The sequence below is a fragment of the Malaclemys terrapin genome, chromosome 13 (assembly GCF_027887155.1).
Source record: "Malaclemys terrapin pileata isolate rMalTer1 chromosome 13, rMalTer1.hap1, whole genome shotgun sequence".
NCBI lineage: Eukaryota > Metazoa > Chordata > Testudines > Emydidae > Malaclemys > Malaclemys terrapin.
This window is the reverse complement of record NC_071517.1, coordinates 45,407,258-45,419,360: the sequence shown is the minus strand read 5'-3', so window position 1 is coordinate 45,419,360 and position 12,103 is coordinate 45,407,258. Positions and strand designations below refer to the sequence as shown.

At 50.3% G+C, this 12,103-nt stretch overlaps 1 protein-coding gene across 1 annotated transcript; it reads left to right on the top strand.

Moving 5' to 3' along the window:
- Positions 1 to 519: 519 nt before the first annotated feature.
- On the top strand, positions 520 to 3,583 carry LOC128847411 (uncharacterized). Its single transcript, XM_054046798.1, has 6 exons — positions 520 to 586; positions 1,652 to 1,708; positions 2,298 to 2,636; positions 2,746 to 2,865; positions 3,127 to 3,164; positions 3,473 to 3,583. The coding sequence occupies exons 1-6, from the start codon at positions 520 to 522 to the stop codon at positions 3,581 to 3,583; spliced, it is 732 nt and encodes a 243-aa protein (XP_053902773.1).
- Positions 3,584 to 12,103: the final 8,520 nt, after the last annotated feature.

Genomic DNA, 12,103 nt, shown 5'->3' with positions numbered 1-12,103 from the left:
AGTCAGCCGTAATAGAAAACAAAATTCTAAAGAAAACATTTCTGAATAAAGCAGATAAAAACTGTCTGGAGCATGTTTGGTTTTTTACAAGGAATAGGCCGATGGCAGGAGATCTGTGTTGCAAAAAATGAATATACCTCAGTATGTGAAAATAAAATATATTAAGCAAAAATTCCTTCATGTAAACTAATGTAATTCCTCATGAAAAAATATCACAGAGTGGGTAAGAAGCATGACCCAAGATGAGACAATGAACTGAGGACTGAACCCAGGAGTCCTAGCTCCCATCCCCCGATCCCCCCTTGCTCTAACCACTAGACCCCACTCCCCTCCCAGCAGGGGCCAGAGGAATGCACAAACACACCCCCCCCCATCCGGCCCTTATCCGCGGCCTCTTGCTGCAGCCATCTCAGACGCGCAGGCCACAAAACTTTCCACCGGCCCCCCCAGAGGTGACATTTCCGGAGGATGCTGAGCTGAGCTGAGCTGGGCTGCGGAACTGGTCAGAGAGCAGGGACCATGGAGCAGCTGCCAGCCCTGAACACCGTCCTCTGCGCCGTCCTCCTCATCCCCACCTGGGCAGCAGGTATGTCGGCAAATCCTGGCTAATTTAATCTGCCCACCTGACCCATCCCTAGATCCACCTCTGTCTGTCCATCCACCTGCCCCATGCCTAGATCCACCTCTGTCTGTCCGTCTGTCCATCTGCCCCATGCCTAGATCCATCTCTGTCTGTCCTTCTGTCCATCTGCCCCACCCCTAGATCCATCTCTGTCTGTCCTTCTGTCCATCAGTCCCATGCATAGATCCATCTCTGTCTGTCCTGTCTGCCTACCGCACCCCTAGATCCATCTCTGTCTGTCCTTCTGTCTATCTGCCCCACCGCTAGATCCATCTCTATCTGTCCTTCTGTCCATCAGCCCCATGCATAGCTCCAACTCTGTCTGTCCTGTTCACCTACCCCACCCTAGATACATCTCTGTCTGTCCATATGTCCTTCTACCCCACTCCACTATATTCAGCCCTATCTGTCCATATACCCTATCCCTAGCTCTATCTCTGTCTACCCACTCATCGCTTCCCCTACATCCATGTCTTCTATTTTTTTATCTATGTATTCATGCATCCCACCCCCAAAATAATATCCATCCATCCATCCATCCATCTAGAGCTAGGGGTGGAGGATGTGTGCATGAATGCATAGATAGATGTGGATGTGTCATATCAGGTCAGTGAAAAGTATTGTTTCCATAAAACAAATATTTCATTCCAATATTGACTCCTCTTAATAATATCAAATCAAATAAGTCTGGAAATGCAAAATCAAATCATTTCTTTTTGACCCTATCAAAACGCTTTCTCTCCCCAACTTTTAAACCAATTGTCATCCTTTCTATGAGACGGCTTTTCCCAAGAGAAAAACCTTCTGTCAAGAAAAATTGTGACCCCCTCTAGTTTGAAGCACAAATTGTATAAAGTGGAGGCATGTGTTTGTGGTGTATTTAAAACGGTTAAAATGACAAGCTGCCACTTTAATTTGTAAGTCAGTTTCCTGGTCCCTGTAAGGGGGAAGCCGTTTCATACCCCTAATGGTTTTTGTTGCCCTTCTCTGTAACTTTTGGAAATCTAATGCATCCTTTTTTGATTTGAGGCGACCAAAACTGCACGCAGTATTCAAGGTGTGGGCGTACCCTGGATTTATATAGAGGTAATAGGATATTTTCTGTCTTACTATCTTTCCCTTTCCTAATGGACGCTAACATTCTGGTGACTTTTTTCACCGCCGCTGCACATTGAGTGGATGTTTGCAGAGAACTATCCACAACGACTCCAAGGTCTCTCTTGAGTGGTAGCAGCTAATTTAGACCCCACCATTTTGTGTGTCTAGTTGGGATTCTGTTTTCCAATGTTCATGACTTTGCATTTACCAACAGTGAGTTTCATCGGCCATTTTGTTGCCCAGTCACCCAGGTTAGTGAGATCGCTTTGTAATTCCTCGCAGTCTGCTTTGGACGTAACTGTCCTGAGTGATTTTACGTCTAACGTCTCTGTGAGCATCTGCCGTGCACATAGCAGTGCTGATGTTGGGTATCTGTTGGAAGGGGAAGTGAAAGTCCTGTGCAGTGTGTTATCGACAGTGTTGTGAGCAGTAGCAAGGTGGACAGAAACGCACAATTCTTTCCCCTTAGCTTCTTATCTCCGTGCTGCTAAGGTTTCGGGCGCCTGGGGCATGTCTCGATACCACTCGTCGTAGTTTTCCTTTGCTGCTATAATGTTTATTGCCCTGGTTCACGAAGGTCTCACAGTCCTCCAGAGCCCCGCTGTCCTCCGAGCGTCCCCCGGCGAGACCATGACACTCAGCTGCTCCTTCAAGAAGAGACAGGGCAGCGTGGTCAAAGCGACCTGGACCAGATCGCCCGGAGTTGTGCTGGATTCTGCCCATCCCTTCTACAGTGGCCGGCTAAATATGTCCCACCGGGATCTGCTCCAGAAAAGGGAGGCCACGCTGACCCTGTCGGAGCTGGAGCAGCGGGACTCTGGTCTCTATCAGTGTCAGATCAAGTTCTACCAGGGAGAAAGCAGGATGGGAGCAGGCACCAAGCTGCAGGTGACGGGGAGAAACCAGAGTGACACAGGTGAGGTGGGGAATGGGGGCACGGGGCCTTCCCCCTCTCCGGCCTCAGGTCAGGGAACTGTCTGGCTTAAGGGGCTGAAAATCCCCTAACACTCCTCTCCATCGCCCAGATAAAGTACCAGCCCCCTCAGGGAGCTGCTCCCGGGAGCTCCTGTACCAGGTCGCCATCGCCCTGGGGCTCCTTCTCATCATTGGTCTGGTGGCCACCCTCCTCCTGAAGAGACGCCGAGGTACCAAACTAGAGCCTTCCCCCCGCTAACCTCCTGGGCCATGGGCCATGGGCCAGGGCCTCTGCTACTGAACTCACCCGAGCGGCCGTCTGTCCGCTGTGGTCCATGCTGGGCTGTCTGTCCATATATCCATCCCCCCCACATCCTTCCTTCTCCCTCCTTCTTCCCCCATCCCTAGATCTCTGCAGCTTCCCTCTTCACCCCAGACTCTCTCTCACACTCCTCCATTTTAACATTCCTTTCTTCTCCCTTCTTCCGCAGCGCCGCCCCACTCGCAGCCCCACCGACGGCAGCCGAAGGTGAGACAATGCAGGCTGGGCTCGGTTCCAGCCAGTACTTGGGTCTGGTCTCCGGGTGCCAATAAGGACTGGTACAATACAGTGAGGGGAGAGAACCCAGGAGTCCTGGCTCCCAGCCCCCCTGCTCTAACCCACCAGCCCCCACTCCCCTCCCAGAGCTGGGATAGAACCCAGGAGTCCTGACTCCCAACCCCTCCAATCTGGGGTAACACGGTGGGATTTGCTCCCTGGGAGCTGCCTAAAATGGCCAGAATTCAGAGACCGGATCTGGGGTGACGGCGTCCTCACTATGTGTCTGTCCAACACAGGGCCAGGGCAGCCGGGAGGCCGTGGAGAGCGAGAGCCTGCACTACGCAGAGATTAAAATCCAGACCCCAGGACGCAGGGAACACACATCCAACCACGCCCAGCGACGCTGAGTCCCTCCGCACCCAGCACTACCTGAGTCCCTCACACTCAGAGCCACGCAGCCACGAGGGAATTCCCCACAGGAGGAGACCCTCACAGGGTTTGAGGGACAGCAGAAGAAAAATATCGGCGTGAAGGTCTATGTGAATCTGAACAAAACCCATCTAGCCCTCTCTACGGCAGGGAATAATCTACTAGGGCATGGTCTTACCCTCAGGAAATGCCTTCTCCGGGGCCTCCTGAAGTATAACTATATCATGTCCCAGTGCGTTATTTCCCTGTCCTCTCTGGAGTGATTGCAACGCCTCCCTATGGAGCATGACCAGGTGGGGGTAATTAATGCAGCGTCTGGTCCCTCTTCCTAACTGAGCACGAGGAGAAACACTAGCCCACCTCAGCATCGTGTGGGCGGTGGAATCGGTCTGAGTGACCAATGTGACAGCTCCAGCAGGCTGGAGTTGCTCAAAGAAAGTTTTTTTTTTTTGTTCTAAAAATTAAATAATTTCTTTGTGAGAAAAATTGTCTGTTTTCAGACTTTTTTATAAAAATGTGTTTGGGTAAAACCTTTTGCTTTTTTCCATCATTTCCCTCTTCTCTTCAGTTCCCTTGTCATGTTCCAAAATCTTACAATCATTTTTTAAAATTTCCTTTTCATAAAATCAATATTTTTCCCCATAAAAATTTTTTTTTCCTGAAAATTTGATTTTTTGTTTTAGAACATCATTTTTTCCCAATGAAAATGTGTCATTTTATCCCTGAAAACTGGGACATTCCACCCCCATTAAAAAAAATTTTTTTTCATGAAAATTTTTTCTCCTCTGAAAATTGGAATTTTGTCCCCCATAAAAACGTTATTTTTTTAAAATGATGAATGCAGGAAGAAAGGGAAGAGAGAGAAAAAGAAGGAACTAAATAAAAATTACCTATGGACTCCAAATTGTCAAAGAAGGCTTGAAATTGTATAAAAGATCCTTGGGTCCCAATCCTTGTTATCTCAGATCTGCTTAAACCAGAAGGGGTTCCTAGACTTAAGGTGGCATCATGGGGAGATTTGGAGACCAGGCAGCTGTGGGTAAAGACTATAGGGCACAGGCAGAGATGTGGGGTGCAGTGGAAGGAGCCCAAGGGATGCCCCAACCCTTCTCCACTCTTCCATGGATCAGCCATGTATCAGAGCCGGAGAATCCAGTGCCTTTGGCGTGTGTTAGTGGCTGTGTTGCCCAGTTCCTTCTCTACGTGGCCCACCTTTGAGTCCCCTGCCAGCCCTGGGCACGGTGCTTGGAGGGGGGCACAATGAGGGTGCCCACGCTAGGGTATTGAGACTTTCCCAGGTCTTAGGGTCGCGGCTCGAGCTGGTGAGAGTTACATTTTCAGAAGGAAGCCAAGAAAATCTAAACTGAATTGGCCCTTTTTGCTGCCAATAACACCTTGCTGGAGGGTGACACCCATGTGCTTCGTGCTGCACGTACACAGGGAGGGGAGTGGGATCTAGTGGTTAGAGCAGAGGAGAGTGGTACCTCGGACTCCTGGGTTCTCTCCCTAACTCTAGCAGGTTATAGCCCCCCAGAGCCAGCCCACCCCCATCACTGCCTGGATCACAGTTGGGGAAGCTCCCCCCTCTCAGAGTGACCAGCTTAGGCTCTCTGCAGACTCAGGCGTGGGTCCCACCCGCCCTGGTTTGGAGAAATTTCTTTGCTCTCGTGAGGGCTAGAAGTATTTTTGGCTCTGCAAGCTGAGTGCCTGGAGATCGCCTCCGGCTCGTGGGACGGAAACCGTGGTCAGTTGTTTGTGCGTCGCACACGGCCCCGACTCCGACACGTCTGTCGGTGATTGTAAATCACCCCCCGCCCCATTTGCTGCTGCCTTTGCAAAAGCTGTGGCCGTGAACGGTGCTGAATTTCCTGTTTCTCGCCAGGAGCTCAAGTGCAGACAGAGCCCCGAGCCACAGAAACTGCAGCTGTAGCAAATGGAGGGGCCCCCGGGGCGCTACACAGCTCCCCTGCAAAATATCGGGGCCCCTGTGGTGCCAGGTGCAGCCCAGATCAGCGCCCTTGTTATGCCAGGCTCTGCCCAGACCCGAACTGAGCAATGGCACAGGGACCTGGACTCCTGGGTTCTCTGTCCCACAGCTAGGGGAAGAGCGGGGTTGAGAACGTTTGAGCGGGGGGGAATTGAGGGGCTGGTAGCCCGGACTCCTGGGTTCTCTCCCTGGCTCTGGGAGGGTGTGGGGTCTAGGGGTTAGAGCAGGGGGAGGCTGGGAGCCAGGACTCCTGGGTTCTCTCCCCGGCTTTGGGAAGGTGTGGGGTCTAGGGGTTAGAGCAGGGGGAGGCTCAGAGCCAGGACTCCTGGGTTCCCTCTCCGGCTCTGGGAGGGTGTGGGGTCTAGGGGTTAGAGCAGGGGGAGGCTGGGAGCCAGGACTCCTGGGTTCTCTCCCTGGCTCTGGGAGGGTGTGGGGTCTAGTGGTTAGAGCGGGGGGGGGGGGCTGGGAGCCAGAACTCCAGGTGACAGTTGGCTCCTAACCCTCAGGTGACAGTTGGCCCTTCCCCGCTCGCGCTCTCAGCAGCCGTTGGCGCCTCGCGGCGCTTCCCCGCCCGTTTCCCGCCCTTTTTTTTATCTCCGCGAGTCCCTCCCTCGTGCCAGCAGACTCTGCCCGGCAACTAGTGACGCTTAAACACGAAGTCGCCTTCTGATTGGCTGTCCCGCCCGAGCCAGGGAGGGAAAGGGAGGAGCCTGGGAGTGGCAGGGGCCGAGGAGGAGAATAAGGAGGCGGGACAACGGAGTGGGCGGGGCTAAGGAGCGGGAGGGAGGGGCAGGGAGCAGGAGTGTGGCTAATAGGAAAGTGGGCAGGGAGGGGGAGGGGCTATTGGGGAGATGGGAGGGGCTAATGAGGGATGGGGAGGGGCCATTAGCGGGGAGGGGCAGGGAGGAGCTATGCAATAGGGGAGGGACTAATGGGAGAGGGACGGGCAGGCAGGGGTGGGGAGGGGCCTTAGGGATGGAGGGGAAGGGAGGGGGAGGGAATATGGGGATGGAAGGGGGCTAATGGGAGAGGCAAGGGCAGGGAGGGGGTGGGGCAATTGGGAGAGGAAGGGGCTATAGGGAGGGGGATTGGCCATTGGGATGGAGGGGGAGGGGCTATAGGGAGGGGGATTGGCCATTGGGATGGAGGGGGAGGGGCCATTGGGACACAGGGATGAGGGGGCAGTTGGGGGGGGGGCTCTACCCTCCCTTCTGTTCTGTCTCTTCCCCCTTCTCCCCATCTCCCCCCGTCACTCCGGTGCAGCTCCTGCGGGGGGAGCCAGGCCCAGCCCCACAGGTCGGAGGGGGCAGCTGTGGGCAGGCGGAGCCCCTGGGTGGGGTGAAGAGGAGGACACTGGCCTGTAATTTTGGGGCCATGAATTCAAGGTCTAGGTGCGAGCCTGGTTTGTCTGTGGGTGAATCGCCCTGAGCGGGGGGCGCTGTCCCCTGGCAGTCAGGGTTGGTCCCATTGTCCCAGGGCAGCGCTACGGGCTGTGCTGGGAGCAGCAGTACACAGGCTGGAGGAGATCAGGGCCGGCTCCAGGTTTTCTGCTGCTCCAAGTGGCAAAAAAAACCCCAAACCATCAGCGGCAGCTCAATCGAGCCGCTCCATTCTTCGTCGGCAGTTTGGCTGCGGGTCCTTCGCTCCCTCTCTTCCTCTTCCGCGGCACTTCGGCGGCAGCTCAAAGAGGAAGAGAGGGACTGAGGGACCTGCCGCCAAAGACCCAGGTGGGCCGCCCCAGTAGCGGATGGAGTGCCGCCCCTTTGTATTGGCCGCCCCAAGCACCTGCTTCCAGGGCCGTCCTTAGGATTTATGGTGCCCTAGGCGGGATTATTAAACTGGTGCCCCTGTGCCCGACTTGCTCTTAACAACACAAACATAAGCTGACAGTATTGGAAAACTTGCCACATGCATGTTATTAAACCCAGTTTCACTTAATGAAGCACACTGTAACGCTGATGGACTAGCACTAAAGAAGTAGCGCTATAGAAAAAATTCTGATTTGACAGAATGATGCAAATAATATAATTTTTTTAATTTGTCAACATTTTATTGGAAATTTAGATGAAGAGGTATTGAAACAAGGATTTGTTTTTAATTCAAAGCAATCTTTCTGGCTTTTTTTGGCTGCAAAAGCAGTAATAATGTCATTGTATGACAAAGACAAAGTGCTGTCTTGTTCGATTGCAGGAATAGCAAGACCAGTCAAGCATTCCTGACTCATTGTAGAACGGAGAGAGTTTTTAATGAGCTTTAGTTTTGAGAAACTCCGTTCTCCTGATGCGACTGTTACAGGAATTGTCGGTAGAATACGAGTGGCAACGTACACATTAGGATATGTGTCAACAAGTTTGCTGGTATGAATAAACTGTACAATGTCCATCACCGATTTTGCATGTGGTAACATTGGTGACAGTGTCCTCAATTCTTCGTCCAGTTCAAGTCCATTTAAATCAAAACTATCACCGTGCTTCAGGAGGCTCTCTATGTTCTTGCGCTGTGACCTTGAGCTAGTGTGAAGACACCTCACAAGGCGCTCCGCCCTGACTGAGACACAGTAGAGTCGGAAACCCAGGTCATTTTTACAAAGCCACTTTTTAGTTTTAAATGTATAGTGGGCATCAGTCTTAATGTTAGTTACAACTCTATATCAACCTTCTACTGTAAATAGATCAATGGCATTATCCAGTTTAATAAGCTGAGTTTCCAAGCAGTGGGGAAATATAACCCCTAGTTTTACTCCTAGGTAAAGCACAAAGTGACCAAACTGAAGTCAGCACAGAATCATCTCCTCTAGATGAAGGTAGCACAGAAATGGTACAGAAGTCCTATTGTGCCTCATTTTTGTTTGGAAAGACATTAGCAATAGCAGCACATTTTGGGCACTGCCAGAAATACAGGATAAATCACTGCCTCTAACGTTCCATCAAAACCTGACATTTTCACAGCTCTAGCATGATCTGCTACCCAGATTCTTCACAAGGAAGTGTCCCTGGCCTTTTTAACTCGTATTAACCATGTATTTACTTTATGAAAGTTGGACAAAACATTGTGAAAACGTAAGACATTGGCTGCCCAACCTCTGGGCTGGCAAAAGCTATACTGACTCACTGGGAAAAAACGCAAGAGAATCTTAGTACAACATATGGTCACTCTATACCAGGGGTCGGCAACCTTTCAGAAGTGGTGTGCCAAGTTCACTGTCATTTAAGGTTTCCCATGCCAGTAATACATTTTAACGTTTGTAGAAGGTCTCTCCCTATGTCTATATTATATAAATTAACTATTGTTGTATTTAAAGTAAATAAGGTTTTTAAAATATTTAAGAAGCTTCATTTAAAATCAAATTAAAATGCAGATCTTATCAATTTAGTGTGATCCTTGCCTGGGATCCTTGTCTGGGGTTCCAGCCACCAGCCCCGCTCAGCCCACTGCCGGTCTGGGGTCCAGCCACCAGCCCCGCTCAGCCCACTGCCGGTCTGGGGTCCAGCCACCAGCCCCGCTCAGCCCACTGCCGGTCTGGGGTCCAGCCACCAGCCCCGCTCAGCCCACTGCCGATCTGGGGTCCAGCTACTGGCCCTACTCAACCCACTGCCAGTCTGGGATTCCATCCACTCAGCCGGCAGCAGGCTGAGCGGGACCAGCGGGGGGGCTGAGTGGCTCAGTCCGTTGCCAGTCTGGGATGCCGGCAGCACTCAGCCTGCTGCTGCTCTGGGTGCGGTGTCCCTCCATGCCATACCCCTCACTCCATTCACTTCTGCACTGCTAATAAACTCTGTATTATTTTCCCCATATTTAGCTTTAATATGAGTTTTAAGGTTAAATTCTTCAGAGACCACAGAAACAGCATTTGCACACAGGGCACCAGCGCTGGGCTGTGTGCGGCTTGCCGTGAGTTTATAACAACAGGATTAGCATTTCCTGGGTTTGGGGTTTTATTTTTTACAGTTGGACACTCTGGTTTGATGTGCCCAGGTGTACCACACAAATGACAGACCACTTGTTTCCCCTTGGAGTAGGAGTTTTTCTGCTCTGGGCCCCCATGAGCTCCTTTATAAGAGTCAGAGCCAGGTTTACTTTTAAATCCTTCCCTCCTCTTGAACGGGGGCGAATGGTGATTAGTTCCCCCATGGGATTTCCACCATCCCGAGCCCTGTTTCAGGTATGGGCATCCACAATTTCTGCCGCCCTTAGGACTTACTCAGGGTCTCTATCACAAACAGCAGCTTTAACATGGTCGGGAACAATGTCTAAAAACTGTTCCAAAGTTATTCAATTCAGCAGTTTTTCAAAACTCCCATGTGCCTTTGCTCCCATAACCCACTTTTTAACAAAACCCATCAGCTTATGGGCACATTCCACAAAAGTACTAGCATTAGACATGCTACATTTCCTAAATTTAGCTCTGTAAGAATCAGGAGTAACCTTGAACGGCCTTAACACAGACTCTTTAAACCACTCATATTCCAAGGCTTCCTGTTCCCCGATTCATTAAATACCTCCCTGGCTTTTCCAGTCAGTCTGGTCAGCAGGACGGGAATTCGCTGACCCTCAGGGATCTGGTAGAGATTGCAGAGGCGTTCAAAGGTAGACAAAAACTCCTCTATATCCTCAGTATCGTTGTAAATGGGACACATCCTCTCCCAGTTTTTCTCGTGGTGGTGAGGAAATGGAGCACCAGGTGGGGATGACTTTCTCCGCTCTTCCATTACTTGGAGCAGAAGTTGGTGAGCCTTCTCCCCTGCAGCCAACAGCTCCGTGTGTCCCCTACGAGCCCTTTCTTCTCTCTCACCAGCCTCCTTCGTTCTTTGATCAGCTTCTTTCTCTCTCTCAGCAGCTTCTCTTTCTAACGCCACGATCTTCTGCTTTTCCAGCAATCGAAGATCTGCTAGTTTCTGTTCATGCTCAACTTCCAGTTTACTTGCTGCCTTTTGCTTCTGCAGCTTCTGCAGCCTCAGGTAAGGGCTGTGCTCCTGCCTCCTGATCACTGGCCATTAACAGACTTCTCAGTTCTTGATTTGTAGCTTTCTTTCTAAAGCTTATCCCCTTTCTGAACTCAAATCTTCCAGGGCTTTTTTTGTCAAGGCTTCATGTGCTCTTTGCTCACCCATTGCAACTGCTCTTTAACCAACCAAACTCTCAATATCAACATTCAGATGTGGATAGCGCGGGGTTCTGACCCAAAGCTTAACTCACCGGTTCTGGGGATCCTTGTACAACTACGCCACTGTGACAGTGCTGCCCGTGGGAGCCAGCTCAGTCAGGGTGAACTGCAAACAGAACAGGGCAGACAAATCCCAGACGCTGGTGGATCTTCCAATACTTAGATTTACCAACCAGCACAGAACAGCTTCTATAGAACCTCCCTGGTTACTCAGACGTCCAAACAACGCAGTTCCCTTAAAGTGCCCAGCCTCAGGCCTCCGTCCAGACACACATGTTAGATACGATGATGATTACTGAAAATCTTATCTCAATATATAAAAGAAAAGGTTCTTCCAACCCCAAAGGATCAGCCACACACCCAGCTCCAATTATAATTTAGGTCTTATGCAAAATACACACTACAGCCAATTCTTATTAACTAAACTAAAATTTATTAAAAAGGAAAAAAGCGAGAGAGTGTTGGTTAAAAGATCAATATACAGACAGACTTGAATTCTTGAGGTTCAGACACAGCAGAGATGAGCTTGTAGTGGCCAAAAGTCCTTTTAGAAATAGTCCAGAGGTTATAGTCCAATGTCCATATTCAGGGTGACTCCAGTCAGTGACTGGGGATCTCAATCCTTGTGGCTTAAGGTTTCCCCCTCTTGAAACCCAAAGCAGATCTGCGATAAAATAGGATGGTGCCCCAGGGTTTTTAGACATTTTCCAGAGCCTCTTGGCCTGAGAAAATAAGCTTAATCTTCTGTCTCCCAACCATCCTGGCAATTAGCACAGGGTAATTTATCCGCAAAAAGAAGAACAGGAGTACTTGTGGCACCTTATTAAACAGTTCAGATCCAGGTTACCACAACCTTCAAAGAGACCTAGAGACAATAATACTATTTCACTCAAGTGTCTTCCTAAATGTTAATATTCCTTTTGTGATCTTTGAATTAAAGCTCTAGCAATAGACAAGACTTGTTCGCTTACATCACAAGATCTGAGAAAACATCTCCCCTTCTCTCTCTAACAATGCTGGCTGCATTTCAAAGCATTATTCATTTACAGATCTTCCTAACCAGTCTCTAAAGTTCAGCCATGGGTCAAGTCAGTCTGTGAGTTAATTAACTCTTTCTGGCCCTGTCACCTTTCAATGGGATATTATATTACACTCATAACATCACATACGGATAGATCCGGTAGCTTTTCCCATCGGCAGAAATTCACAAGCACCTCTTGTCAAATTTAACACCCAAAGCAGGTCGTTAAACAACCAGGGTCAGTGGACAAAACAACACCCCACAAAAGCAAGGAACTACGGCCCCTCAACTCTCAGACCCCTTCCCGGGAGCCCACCTACCACCCG